General features: G+C 41.6%; 1 protein-coding gene across 2 annotated transcripts in view; it reads right to left on the reverse strand.

Annotated features, from left to right (window-relative positions):
* The window catches only part of LOC139413128 (neural cell adhesion molecule 2-like), a 384,436-nt gene that overhangs the window by 106,390 nt on the left and 262,093 nt on the right, over window positions 1-15,953 (reverse strand). For both annotated transcript variants that reach the window (XM_071160211.1, XM_071160210.1), the window contains exon 2: window positions 3,828-3,902. In XM_071160211.1, the coding sequence (XP_071016312.1) occupies window positions 3,828-3,902 (75 nt within the window). The remainder of the gene's footprint in view (window positions 1-3,827; window positions 3,903-15,953) is intronic.

Here is a 15,953-nt window from a genome sequence, read left to right on the forward strand (position 1 = left end):
AGACATAGCGTTTTCCTTGACGGCCAAACAGCTCAATTTTAGTCTCATCTGACCAGAGTACCTTCTTCCATATGTTTGGGGAGTCTCCCACATGCCTTTTGGCGAACACCAAACGTGTTTGCAGGTTTTCTTCTTTAAGCAATGGCTTTTTTTCTGGCCACTCTTCTGTAAACCCCAGCTCTGTGGAGTGTAGGCTTAAAGTGGTCCTATGGAGAGATACTCCAATCTCCGCTGTGGAGCTTTGCAGCACCTTCAGGGTTATCTTTGGTCTCTTTGTTGCGTCTCTGATTAATGCCCTCCTTGCCTGGTCTGTAATTGTTGGTTGGAGGCCCTCTCTTGGCAAGTTTGTTGTGGTGCATATTCTTTAAATTTTTTAATAATTGATTTAATGGTGCTCCGTGGGATGTTCAACGTTTCAGATATTTTTGTATAACCCAACCCACTACTTCTCCACTACTTTGTTCCGGACCTGTTTGGAGAGCTCCTCGGTCTTCATGGTGTTGCTTGCTTGGTGTTGCCCCTTGCTTTGTGGTGTGGCAGACTCTGGGGCCTTTCAGAACAGGTTTATATATACTGAGATCATGTGACAGATCATATGACACTTAGATTGCACACAGGTGGACTTTACTTAACTAATTATGTGACTTCTGAAGGTAATTGGTTGCACCAGATCTTATTTAGGGGCTTCATAGCAAAGGGGGTGATTTCATATGCATGCACCACTCTTCTGTTTTTTAAATTTATTTTGTTATTTTTTTCATTTCACTTCACCAATTTTGACTATTAAAAAATATTTTTAAATTGCAGGTTGTTATCCAACAGAATAGGAAAAACGCCAAGGGAGTTGAATACTTTTGCAAGGCACTGTAAGTGGAGGACGGCTCATAGTAATGTCCGGAACGGCGCAAATGGAATGGCATCAAACACACGGAAACCATGGGTATCAAATACGATACCATTCCACTGATTCCGCTCTAGCCATTACCATAAGCCCGTCCTCCCCAATTAAGGTGCCACCAACCTCCTGTGGTGTAGCAGAAACGAGAAAAAGTGTGTGTGTGTGTGATGAGAAAGAATATGTATAGTAGTGGGACTGTGTGTGTGTGTGTGTGTGTGAGAGAGAGGTGGCAGACCTGAGGTGATGTTGAGGCTCAGTAATGAACATGTTTAGTGGAGAGAGAGACAGGGGGAACTCTAGGAAAACCATTTACAATCGGTGACATGTTCTCTCTCTCTCATAAGGCATGGACAAATGAGTTTAAGGGTGAAATAGAGGGCAGCTTAGGATCCCAGTAATACTCTATTATATTACAGTATTACATCCTTTGTGAAAGCATGAAGGTATATATGCATTCCAAATGCACCGAGTTGGTTAATTGCAATTTTTCATTAGATATAATTAGATTACTTTGATTATTTGTGTTTTTGTATAGATGTGTGTGTCCCTGTGTGTGTACATGTGTGCTTATATGCACCCATATTTTTGTTTAAGGAAATATCTATAAATCAGTAACCATAGAGCATATCCCATACACACTTACTGTATATCTCTATCATCTTTCTATCCTCACATATAAAATATATGTCTTTGATACGATTAGACCATTAGAGAACTGTTCCTGCCCTTTCACGGTTGGTGACACAGTGGAGTCTTCTGAGGTTTTTCCCAGAATGCCTCAGTGTCTGGGTTTCAGCGGGGCACATGTTTAGGGACCACTCCGCACACACCACACAAGGTTGGTGGCATCTTAATTGGGGAGGACGGGCTTATGGTAATAGCTAGAGCGGAATTAGTGGAATGATATAAAATACGTCAAAAAATTGGTTTCTACGTTCGTTCTGTTCCAGCCATTATTATGAGCTGTCCTCCCCTCTAGTGACACACACGCACGCACACAGATACATGCACACACCCTCAGAGAATACTTCAGGGCACTGGGAGTCATCCATAGAGTCAACAAACATGAGACAATTACTGCTCCTTCAGTGGTTCTCTTTCTCGCTCTCTCTCTCTGCCTAACAAACTCCTCGCTCTTACGCTGTATGTGTGAGTGCGTGCTTGTTTATGTATGCTTGTACACTGTATCCATGCAGGTGTGTGTATGTATGAACTGCCTTGGCTGTGAAAGGAGAACTGAGAGGTCACTGCACCCCCTGGCAATAAATTGATCCTCAGTCATTGAGGCCAGTGGAGGAGGGATATGCTATAAAGCTTCCATTCTCCAGCATATTGTCTGCAGAAGGATCTGTAACGCTAACATGAGGTGCAGGGATTGTCTGAAGGCTGGGACATTGGTAAAACACGACACGAGGGTTGTTCTATTTGTATGTCTCTGGGAGAGGTATTCACCTGAAGTAAAACCTATTTTGACATGTCATGTGGTTAAAGTGGAACTCGAGCCAGAGTGGAGCACAGAGAGGCACCGCTTAGCAATGACATCTGATTAAACACTGACAGAACTCTATACTACTATTTTTAATAGTGAAAAATTGCAAGCAAATAAACCGTGCAGTTTGCTGAATGTGTTTAACGATACTTGTGGGGACCAGAGGTCCTGACAAGAATAGTAAACGGAAATGTTTTGACCAACTGGGGACATTATGTTAGTCCCCACAAGGTCAAATTCTAAGGGGTTAGGGTTAAGGTTAAGATTTATAATTAGTGTCCGGGCTATAATTAGCTTTAGGGATAGGTTTAGGGAAAATAGGATATTGGGGCTGAATTGTGGGTTCCCGCAAGGTTAGTTATAGAAGACTGTGTGTGTGTGTGTGTGTGCGTGTGTGCGTGTGTTTGTTTTAAGGTTAAGGTTAGGGAAAATAGGATTTTGAATGGGACTGAAAATGTGTCCCCACATGGTTAGTTATTGTAGACTGTGTGTATGTGTGTGTGTGTGTGCATCTATTTTCTCATCACCCTTTCTCCCCATTCTCCAACCCACCCATCTCTCTCTCCCATCCCTCTTCTCTGATCCTCCCCATTTATCCCCCACTTCCACCCCATCCTTCTCCCCTTGCCTTTCTTCCCAACACCTTTCTCATCCCATCCTTCTCCCTGCCCCACACCTTACTGTTCCTATGCTCTTCTCTCCTTACCATGTTTCTCTTCCCCACCCTTCTCACTCCATCTTTCTCCCTGCCACTCTCCTCACCCCTATCTCCCTCCAGCCACCACCCTATGTCCCTATTCTCTCTGTCCATAAGCTCTCCTCACAATCTCCACCCCACCCCACCCCTCACTCCCCCAACCACCCTCAAACCCTCAGCCATTCCTTCTCCCTGCCCCTTTCCTCCCTGTCCCTCTGCTGTTAGCTCCATGCTGCTCTGTGCTAGCAGGGAAAAACAGGGACCCCAACTCACGCCCTGACCAAACTAACACAAAGACATAATAAAGGAACTAAGGTCAGAACGTGACAGGTTTGCATTGCAAATGAGGGCATAAACTGGGTCAAGACGCCATCAGAGTAAGTAGACCTTTATGTAATAAAATAAAGTTTAAGTAAAAATCCTTTACAGAGCTGCAGGCACTTGGCTTGGGGCCCGTGGCACATAGACCCCCCCAAACAGAGGCGGATAGGGCAGGATCTGCAACAGGGTGGGATGAGCAAGGGGTTGGGTGAAGGCTGGGGGATTGGGGAGAGGTTGGAAACCATTGGTTGGGAGGGATGGTTATGTGTGGGATGGGAGGCAACCATGTCACCCAAACAACAGTTCCATCCACCTCCATCCAACCTATTGCCCATCTCACCCTGCATCCAGGATGACATATCCACATTTACATTCGATATAACACCCAAACAAGCATGTTCTGTTCACCACAGCCATCTTACCCGTGCATTTGAAGAACTTGGACTCTCCCACACTTAGCTCCACCTTGTTCAAGGATATGGACACCTGCAGAACAGCTGTGAGGAGAGAGAGAAAGAGAAAAAAGATAAGCATATACACATAAGAAAACTCACAAAGAGAAAATAGGATAATAAGAGAAACTTTTGTTAACATGGTGGGTGGGAGGGAAGCGGTGACTGGCTTTCAAAAGTTGGCGCTGTTACAACCTGACCGGTCGGGAGTAGGCTACTAAGTGACTGCGAGTGAAGAGCAAAACAATCCTAAACATTGATTTATCGAGACCAGTCCCCATGCTTGTCTCAGAGCGGTGCTGAAATAGTTGAGAACACACGGGTAAGCTATTGCTTCAAATCCTATTATAACAATTGGATGACTTTGGGTGTTCCAGTAGGCAACAATTTGTTGCCTTCATTAGCCTACTTTATTCTTAAAAGAACTCCAGCACAGAGAAGAGAAAGGAGCCTTAAATAATGAAACAATTAAGCGATTGAATTCACAAATGCATTTGACTATTTTTAATAATGGCCATCAACCAAAAACACATCTACCGTGGGATTCCATTTCCAGCGAGACTATTCAAGCCATTGACTCACTGATGGTTGAAGATGACAAGCGATCGGCAAAGGCAATTTGGAATCTGATGGCATCCCCGCACAAAATCAACTTCGCTCTAATCACAGTCAGAAGGCAGTTGAAGAAATTTATGGAAAGGCTTTGCAAGACATATATATATATATATATATATATATATATATATATTATACAGTGGCTTGCGAAAGTATTCACCCCCCTTGGCATGTTTCCTATTTTCTTTGCCTTACACCCTGGAATTAAAATATAGTTGTTTGTATCATTTGATTTACACAACATGACTACCACTTTGAAGATGCAAAATCATATTTTATTGTGAAACAAACATCTTAAGAGTGCATAACGAGTCACCCTTTGCATCAATTACAGCTGCAAGTATTTTGGGGTATGCCTCTATAAGCTTGGCACATTTAGCCACTGGGATTTTCCCCCCATTCTTCAAGGAATAACTGCTCCAGCTTCTTCAAGTTGGATGGGTTCTTAAGTCATACCACAGATTCTCAATTGGATTGAGGTCTGGGCTTTTTCTAGGCTATTCCAAGACATCTCATTAACCACTCAAGTGTTGCTTTAGCAGTAGGGTTAGGGTCATTGAACTGCTGGAAGGTGAACCTTCATCCCAGTCTCAAATCTCTGGAAGACTTAAACAGGTTTCCCTCAAGAATTTCCCTGTATTTAGCACCATCCATCATTCCTTCAATTCTGACTAGTTTCCCAGTCCCTGCGATAAAAAAACATTCCCACATGGTGTTCTCTGGGTGATGAGAAGTGTTGGGTTTGGTCTCATCTAAACAGAGTACCTTCTTCCATATGTTTGGAGAGTCTCCCACATGCTTTGTGGCAAACACCAAACATGTTTGCTTATTTTTTTCTGGCCACTCTTCCGTAAAGCCCAGCTTTGTGGCGTGTACGGCCTAAAGTGGTCCTATGGATAGATGCTCCACAGCGGAGATTGGAGTTTTGCAGCACCTTCAGGGTTATCTTTGTTGCCTCTGTGATGAATGCCCTCCTTGCCTGGTCCGTGAGTTTTGGTGGGCGACCCTCTCTTGGCAGGTTTGTTGTGTTGCAATATTCTTTACATTTCTTAATAATGGATTTAAATGGTTCTCCGTGGGATGTTCAAAGTTTCTGATATTTTTTTATAACCCAACCCTGATCAGTACTTCTCCACAACTTTGTCCCTGACCTGTTTGGAGAGCTCCTTGGTCTTCATGGTGCCGCTTGCTTGGTGGTGCCCCTTCTTTAGTGGCATGGCAGACTCTGGGGCCTTTCAGGACAGGTGTATATATACTGAGGTCATGTGACAGATCATGTGACACTTAAATAAAAGTCCACCTGTGTGCAATCTAACTAATTATGTGACTTCTGAATGTAATTGATTGCACCATATCTTATTCAAGGGCTTCATAGCAAAGTTATTTTTTTCATTTCACTTCATCAATTTTGACTACTTTGTGTATGTTCATTACATGAAATCCCCCCAAAAATCAATTTAAATTACAGGTTGTAACAGGGTGAGTACTTTTGCATGGCACTGTATATATAGCTTTGTTTCCCCCATAGTAATTCATTATGGATCTATTAATATATTTAAACTCCCTCAACACGGCAAGAGTCTGTTGTCCTGCTGATAGTCGAAATAAACATCTGCATTTTGAAAGAGTATTTTCATCATGATTTTATAAACGAAAGCATAAATATGTTGATGAAGAAATACTGTGCAGTATATGTTTTACCCGACATTTTGCGGTTGCATGATGCTTGAAGAAATTTCTCGCCAGGGACCAGGCCAATATTTGATTTTTGATGGGAAGTTTAGCTATTTACAAAGGAAACGGTACATCAAATATTGCATCCTACACCTCACGGACATTTCACTGTTGCCTCCTTTTTCAGGTATTATGGCTCGAGATATCTTTGAGGAAGAAATCATCAAGAGATATGCAGGACCCTACGTCAGAGAGGTGTTTCTGGGACCATATCATTTCTTTCAAGGTAGGATGATAGCAATATGTTGATATGTGTAGAACTATTTACATGTATATTTCATAGTATTGCACCTAATGTTGACTAATGTTGACTAAATGTATATTTTTCTTCTCCAAATGCAGGCAATGACCCAACACACACTGCCGCTGTAACGGTTTTCGTCCTCCTCTTCTGAGGAAGAGTAAGAAGGATCGGACCAATACGCAGAGTAAGTGGTAAGTGTTTGTCATATTTTTGAGATAAAACTGACCACGACACAAAATGAAAACGAACCAGTTCCGTGTGGAAAAACACAGACACAGAAAATAATCACCCACAACCAAAATGGGGGAAAACAGGTATGATTCTCAATCAGAGACAGCGATCGACAGCTGCCTCTGATTGAGAACCACACCAGGCCAAACACAGAAATGCAACATAGAAAAAAGAACATAGACTACCCACCCCAACTCACGCCCTGACCAAACTAACACAAAGACATAATAAAGGAACTAAGGTCAGAACGTGACAGCCGCCATGGTTTGCATTGCAAATGAGGGCATAAACTGGGTCAAGACGCCATCAGAGAAAGTAGACCTTTATGTAATAAAATAAAGTTAAAGTGAAAATAAATAAAAGACCTGCAACACTTTTAACAGCACATTACTCAACACTAGTGAGACTCATGTCCCCTACGGTAGACCTATATATATATATTTCTCTACATGTAGGTCTCCTGATTTAAACCTGATCAAACTTGTTTGGCATCAACTGAAAACGTTCATCCATAACACTGCCAAGCCTACAAGCAAAGATGAACTGGTGAAGGCCATCAAGACATTTTGGCTTGAGAAATTGACGATACAACAATGCAACAAATACATTGATCAAATACATTGATCATCTCAGATTTTACCCGTGGTCGTGGAGCTGTGAGTAAGTGCAACTAAAATATAGTTGAAATAATACATTGCAAGTTGGGGGGGGGGGGGGGGGGGTTTCACACAAACAGTAGCCAGGCTATTATTTACCATTTTGTAAATAAATAGACGTATGAAGAGTATATTGTCCTGCTAATTGCCCATCATGGAAACATTGTTTGCATGATGGGCTACATCTGCTACAGTACATTTATGACAAGTGTTGGTAAACATGTTTTCAAAATGCCTCTGGCTGTCCATCACTAATGTAAATAAAAACACAGCACCTTAATAAAAATGCACATAATGCTTGTTTTACATTCTTCATTGTAAACAACATGTCACAAATAATTCAACACACCACATTTTTCGTGACGGAAAATCTGGTCTGTGAGAATATCTAAGGGGATTTGTTTATAATTATAATGCAGGGTTACTTATAATAATAATAATAATCGTTGGATAACAGATTGGCTCTCGGAACTCATTAAGAGGCGGCTTCTATCTTCAATATAATCATTCATTCAGAATGTTAAACCAGAATACAGTGGATTATAATAAAGGGAAAATTGCGTGTCAATTCATAAAGCATGTGCCATGGAATCGGTACATCAAAAATCTCTTCCCAACTATTTTGCAATCTATATGGCACAGCTGTCAATTTTTTGGTCCTTAAATTAAACTGGTATATATTTTTATTTATCAGGGCCAACAGACAAGTTCCTTATTTTTATTTATGTTTTTACTTTATGGGATCGGTGTCCCCACCACGGGACGGTTGAGCTAACGTGCACTAATGTGAATAGCATGACGCTGTAAGTAACAAGAACATTTCCCAGGACATAGACATGTCTTATAGGGGCAGAAAACTTCAATTATTGTTAATCTAACTGCACTGTCCAATTTACAGTAGCTATTACAGTGGACAAATGCCATGCTGTTTTTTGTGGAGAGTGCACAACAACAAAAAACTTTTAACACGGAAACTGGTTTGATACATTCACCTCTGAAGGTAAATAATGTACTTATATTTTGTAATCCTGCTCTGATTTGTCATCCTGAGGGTTCCAGATATAAAATGTAGAATAGTTTTGTTTCATAAAATACATTTTTAGATTCAAATGTAGGAACTGGGTTCTACAGTTTGACCCCTTGCTGTGTCTGCCCCCACAATCTAGATGTGTGAAGGTTAGTGTATTTTCTGTAGGGAAGCTAATTATCCATCATTTATGACATTCCTGGGAGTGTGTAAACTGATTTTTTTAAATTACCATATCATTTCTGTATATTCTCTATAGGTATGTACTTGAAAATGCATCAATTGACCAATTCGGCACATTTGGGCAGACCTGATACAAACAATTTAACAGTAATGCAATGACTCATTGGATCAGTCTAAAACTTTGCACAAACACTGCCGCCATCTAGACTTCTAAGATCCAGATCTAATGTGTTGTATCTCCTACATTCATTTCACATTTCCACAAACTTCAAAGTGTTTCCTTTCAAATGATATCAAGTATATGCATATCCTTGCTTCAAGTCCTGAGCTACAGGCAGTTGGGTATGTCATTTTAGGTGATTTTTTTTTTAAAGGGTGTGATCCTTTGATCTGAAATTGTAACCAACTTAATATGACTTGTTTAAAAAATAATGATATTTTGGAGATGATTTAGTTTCAAATAACCAAAAGTGAATGACTGTAATCTGAATAAAGGGAAAAAGGCCATTCTTGACAATGGGGTGAGACATTCTTACTAATTTCTAAATAAAGCCAGTTTGTTATTTAGAACAATTTCTTTATAGAGGGAGAGAAACCAGCCTATTTTTCAAAAGTCGTCAGTTCACATGTCAAGTTAAATTCCCCCATTGTATTTACCCAAGTTCTCTCTTAACTCCAGGACCACCGACAGTTTTTGTTGGTGTTGCCTGATGTAGGACTCTAGTGCCAGAGGAGACTCTCAGACTGAAAACACCTCAATTTAGGAAAAGATAGTCCATTTGTGCCACAGTTTAGACTACCGATAGATCAGGGTTTTACTCCCCATTGTGATAGTGTGGTACAATGACAGAATGCCACCATCTACCACTAACGGTCGTGGCATCAGCTCATAACCTTTTAAGGAAGAGCCACTGTACCATTCTATGACGCTCGTATACTTCAAATTATGCATCACAAGAGGCCTAATCCTACGCCTTTCCCAATTTGCTCAGAGACTGCTACTACAACACAATCGGGTATCATGCTGAGGTTCACATAGGATGAAGGACTAGGTAATGAGTGGAGTTGCGACAAACACTTCCTTTTACCATATAAAAGCTTGAAATCACACACACAATTCGAATGTAGATGTTCGGCTGCACATCATTGCAAGTTAAACTTAAGTGCCTTGCTTGCAGCTTACCCCTTCCTGAGCCAAGGTTGCATCCCAAATGGAACCCTATTCTCCTTATAGTGCACTTCTTTTGACCATAGGCCTGTGAGCTGGTCCCATGGGCCCTTGTCAAACGTAGTGCACTAAATAGGGAATAGGGTGTCACAGCGGCAGCCAGAGAAGAATAGCGTGAATCTAGTTAGGGATGACACCAAAGGCAGTGGAGGAGAAAGCACCTTTAATCTTCTCTCTCTCTCCGTCTGGCTATCCTTTGATTATCAGTTTGTGTTTATGTTCTGTAGATGTGCACACACACACACACACACACGCACACACACGTGCATGTACACACACACACACACACACACACACACACACACACATACACATACACATACACATACACACACACTAAGGAATTTGCTGTGACAGAGAGCTGCCTATAGATGGCAGTAGGTGAACACTACTGTAATGTCACCACTTTGCTGCATGCCTGGTAATACACATCTCTATCGCAAGGATTGTGATTTATCTATACTGAACAAAAAAATTAACACAACATGCAACAATTTCAAAGATTTTACTGAGTTACAGTTCATATAAGGAAATCAGTCAATTGAAATAAATTCATTAGGCCCTAATCTATGGATTTCAAATGACTGGGCAGTGGCACAGCCAATCAGAATGTTTTTCCCAACAAAAGGGCTTCATTATTGACATAAACACTCCTCAGCACCTCCTCCCACCCCCGCTCAGACGATCCCGCAGATGAAGAAGCCGGATGTGGAGGTCCTGGGCTGGAGTGGTTACTCGGGGTCTGCGGTTGTGAGGCCGGTTGGATGTACTGCCAAAATCTCTAAAACGATGTTGGGAGGTAGCTTATAGTAGAGAAATTAACATTCAATTCTCTGGCAACAGCTCTGGTGGACATTCCTGCAGTCAGCATGCCAATTGCACACTCCCTCAAAACATGAGACATCTGTGGCATTGTATTGTGTGACAGAACTGCACATTTTAAAGTGGCCTTTTAAACTGCACCTGTGTAATAATAATGCTGATTAATTAGCTTATTGATATGTCACACCTGTCAGATGGATTATATTGGAAAAGGAGAAATGCTCACTAAATAAATACGCTTTTTGTGTGTACGGAAAATTATTATTTCAGCTTGTGAAACATGTGACCAACACTTTACATGTTGGGTTTATGTTCTTGTTCAGTCTATATCCTCCAACTGTCCATTCTCCCTGTTCACACGCAAACACACACACACACACACACACACACACACATATATATATATATATATATATATATATATATAATAAATATATAACCCTCTGGCCCCAAACCCGCACAATGTCCCATCCCCAGGGTAGCACTATATTACAGTTGCCAGTTATGTCCTCTCATCTCAGCTCTGCCCCACTTACTCCTCTTCCCTGTGACACGGAGCTCCAGCTGTGCCCGGTGCCCCTGCTCTCAGAGGTAACAAGTCTACCGTCTGCCATACCTTACAGTCGTGCCGTCTGGCTGATTAACGAGCAGGAGACACATATGCACGTACGCAGATACACAGACGCGCGCAAACAGGCTCTGGCCCGATGCGCACCCACACACACAGAATCCACTTCATCGCCACTGCATCATTAACTACCAGCCGATACCTGTTTACAAGCAAAAACTTAAAACAGGAAGTACCAGTGATGCTTTCAATACGAAAGTGGTCCAATGAAGAGGATGCAAAGCTACAAGATTGTTTAACACATCAGTCACCGGCTTCATTAACCCTTTGACGCGTATGATCACATACAGTTGAAGTCGGAAGTTAACATACACCTTAGCCAAATACATTTCAACTCAGTTTTTCAATTCCTGACATTTAATCCTAGTAAAAATGCCCTGTCTTAGGTCAGTTAGGATCAACACTTGATTTTAAGAATGTGAAATGTCAGAATAATAGTAGAGAGAATGATTTATTTGAGCTTTTATTTCTTTCATCACATTCCCAGTGGGTCATACATTTACATACACTCAGTATTTGGTAGCATTGCCTTTAAATTGATAAACTTGGGTCAAACGTCTCGTGTCGCCTTCCACAAGCTTCCCACAAGAAGTTGGGTGTATCTTAGCCTATTCCTCCTGACAGAGCTGGTGTAACTGAGTCAGGTTGGTAGGCCTCCTTGCTCGTGTAACAGTATAGCTTCCGTCCCTCTCCTCGCCCCAACCTGGGCTCGAACCAGGGACCCTCTGCACACATCAGCCACAGTTACTCACGAAGCATCGTGACCCATTGTGCCACAAAAGCCATGGCCCTTGCAGAGCAAGGGGAACAACTACTTTTAGGTCTCAGAGCGAGTGACGTCACCAACTGAAACACTATTTGCGAGCACCACCGCTAACTAGCTAGCCATTTCACATCGGCCACACTCGCACACGCTTTTTCAGTTCTGCCCACAAATGTTCTATAGGATTGAGGTCAGGGCTTTGTGATGGCCACTCCAATACCTTGACTTTGTTGTCTTTATGCCATTTTGCCACAACTTTGGAAGTATGCTTGGGGTCATTGTCCATTTGGAAAACCCATTTAGGACCAAGCTTTAACTTCCTGGCTGATGTCTTGAGATGTTGCTTCAATATATCTACATAATCTTCCCTCCTCATGATGCCATCTATTTTGTGAAGTGCACCAGTCCCTCATGCAGCAAAGCACCCCAACAACATGATGCTGCCACCCCCGTGCTTCACGGTTAGGATGGTGTTCTTCAGATTGCAAGCCTCCCCCTTTTCCTCCAAACATAACGATGGTCATTATGGCCAAACAGTTATATTTGTGTTTCATCAGACCAGAGGACATTTCTCCAAAAAGTACAATCTTTGTCCCCATGTGCAGTTACAAACCGTAGTCTGGCTTTTTTATGGCGTTTTGGAGCAGTGGCTTCTTCCTTTCTGAGCGGTCATTCAGGTTATATAGATATAGGACTCGTTTTACTGTGGATATAGATACTTTTGTAGCTGTTTCCTCCAGCATCTTCACAAGGTCCTTTGCTGTTGTTCAGGGATTGATTTGCACTTTCGCACCAAAGTACATTCATCCCTAGGAGACAGAACGCGTCTCCTTCCTGAGTGGTATGATGGCTGCGTGGTCCCATGGTGTTTATACTTGCTATTGTACTATTGTTTGTACAGATGAACGTGGTACCTTCAGGCGTTTGGAAATTGCTCCAAAGGATGAACCAGACTTGGAGATCTACAATTATTTTCTGAAGTCTAGGCTGATTCTTTTGATTTTCCCATGATGTCAAGCAAAGAGGCACTGAGTTTGATGGTAGGCCTTGAAATACATCCACAGGTACACCTCCAATTGACGCAAATGATGTCAATTAGCCTATCAGAAGCTTCCAAAGCCATGACATAATTTTCTGGATTTTTCCAAGCTGTTTAAAGGCACAGTCAACTTAGTGTATGTAAAATTCTGACCCACTGAAATTGTGATACAGTGAATCATAAGTAAAATAATATGTCTGTAAACAATTGTTGGAAAAATTACTTATGTCATGCACAAAGTAATGTCCTAACCAACTTGCCAAAACTATAGTTTTGTTAACAAGAAATTTGGGGAGTGGTTGAAAAACAAGTTTTAATAAATGACTCCAACCTAAGTGTATGTAAACTTCCGACTTCAACTGTATTTATGATCATTGTTGAGTGGTCCCTGCAGGGTACCATTTCAAATATGTAATTGGAACAGTAGCAACAAAACGTATGACCAACTTGTTTAAACATCATTGTTGCCTGAAAAGCATCTAAACAATGCTTTGTATTCATGGAAAATATAGGTCTTCAGAACTTCATCATCCAAGCATCACACGGAACACATCCACTGCCAAAATAATTCTATAAACCAGTTTAAATAACAGGCTGCGCTGATAAGAAAAAATGTCAGCGACATAACAGCTAGACTAGTTTACAATGTACCGCATCTCTGGTGAGCACAAGGGAGAAATGTAATATTGTTTAGAAAGAGATATGTGTCAGCTAAGCTAATCGCGGCTACATTCTTTATGATGGCAGCCATGTTTGTTCATGTTTGGAAAGGAAAAACTCCCTAACCGCAGAATGCCATTCACTATTAAACACAAATAAACAAAGTCAAAGATGGCTGGGCCCACTGCCCGAATACATATTTTGGCCACTTTCAGAATATTACAAATCTTCAATGTGCTTGTTACAGTGTAAACAAGAACCGGAGCACATGACTTGACAAGTCGTTTACATTTTCTGATGACTCACAAAGCAAATAAAATGTTTTGACCTCAAATACTAGCATACTGCCTAGTCGTAGCGCGAAAGCTAAACAGTGTTGCCAGATTTGGGTGAAAACATTTTAAGGGGGTTTGCAGTTCGTAATACTTGAATTTTATACAAATGCAACCACGTTTTAGAAGGAGATCAACAGCTGGTCCATCCACATAACAGTCCGCACATAGATGATGCAGAAGCATAAACCTATATAAGCGTGTCTAGCTCCATAGTTTACGATAACCCATATCTACAACCTCACCTTACTCATGCCACAGTCTCTGCACACAATATCGCTGATGACTCACACACATTCATTCAATTTGATTCGATTCGATCTGCTCATCCGCACAAACTACCTCACTTTGTTGCTTGCATGACTTGGATCCACCCTGTTCTAACTCTCCTCTGTCCCGACCAGGCTAAAACCTATCCCAGCCATAATACTCACCACGTGTGATAATTGCTAAATATATTTTTTGCTTGGAGGCGAGGCAGGCATCTGTCTGTAGGCTACATGTCCAGTGGGGATAAAACGTTGATATGAACCAAAAGTATTTATAACGTCAGCGTTTACCTTCGCCATGGTTGGTATATGTAACATATGCTGATACCCCGCTCTCACTTTGTTTCTTCGCAACTATTGTGACAGACACACCAGACTTAGCACCACAGGTTTCCTCCCCCTGTCTCACATGAGCAGACCCTCAGACAGGCGAATACCAAAGCCTCTTTGGGGCGACAGGTAGCCTAGTGGTTAGAGCATTGGGCCAGTAACCGAAAGGTTATGCCATGGATTACAGGCAACATCCGCACTGAGCTAAAGGCTAAAGCTGTCACTTTCAATGAGCGGGACACTAATCCGGAAGCTTGTAAAGAATCCCACTACGCCTCTGACGAAACACCAAAACAGGCAAAGCGTCAATACTGTACCAAGGTCAAATCCTACTACACCGGCTCTGACACTCGTCGGATATGGCAGGGCTTGCAAACTATCACAGATTACAAAGGGAAACTCAGCCGCGAACTGTCCAGTGACGTTAGCCTACCAGATGAGCTAAATACCTTCTATACACGCTTCAGAGGCTAGCGACGCTGAACTATGCATGAGAGCACCAGCTGTTCTGGATGTGTTATCACTCTCTCCGTAGCTGATGTGAGTAAGACTTTTACCCTTTTACTGCAGTGGGCTAAATCATGGTCAAACAGAGTGTTTCTTTGTAGTCTTAAACAAATCTACTTTCAAACAAAAATATACACGTCACACATATGGTTTTGGGCTTTAAAAAAAGAAGACACTTGCACCATGTCAGATATACAGTTGAAATGTATTACATTTTGAGTTTGCAATCCAATATTACACTTTATATACATCACAGAAGACTGAAATATAACAAAACCGTTTGACACAGAAACACCAGATTTTCAGTGGGTGGATTATCAGGACACATACTCAGAGCATGTGCTCACCAGCTGGCAAGTGACATTTTCAACCCTGACCACCATTGTCCCCGTGTCCAAGAACGCCAAGGTAAATGACTATTTCCCCGTAACAGCTTCAACCACTAAGCTTTAAGATGGCTAAATAGTTAATTAAATAGTTAACCACACGGAATATCTGCATCGACCCTTATTGTAATTATCTCTTTTGCCTAATCACATACACTGATGTTACTGTTTATTATCTATCTCATTATGTACATACTGTATCTACCTCATATTACCTGGTACCCCTGCACATATACTCTGCACTGGTACTCATTGTGTATTTATTCCTTGTGTTATTCTTTTTCTATTTATTTTCTCTCTGCATTGTTGGGAAGGGCCTGTAAGTAAGCATTTTACTGTTGGTCTACACCAGCTGTTCATGAAGCATGTGACAAATAACACTTGTGGGTGTTGATTCAATATATATATATATACAGTGCCTTGCGAAAGTATTCGGCCCCCT

The sequence above is a fragment of the Oncorhynchus clarkii genome, chromosome 7 (genome assembly GCF_045791955.1).
Source record: "Oncorhynchus clarkii lewisi isolate Uvic-CL-2024 chromosome 7, UVic_Ocla_1.0, whole genome shotgun sequence".
In the NCBI taxonomy this organism is placed as follows: domain Eukaryota; kingdom Metazoa; phylum Chordata; class Actinopteri; order Salmoniformes; family Salmonidae; genus Oncorhynchus; species Oncorhynchus clarkii.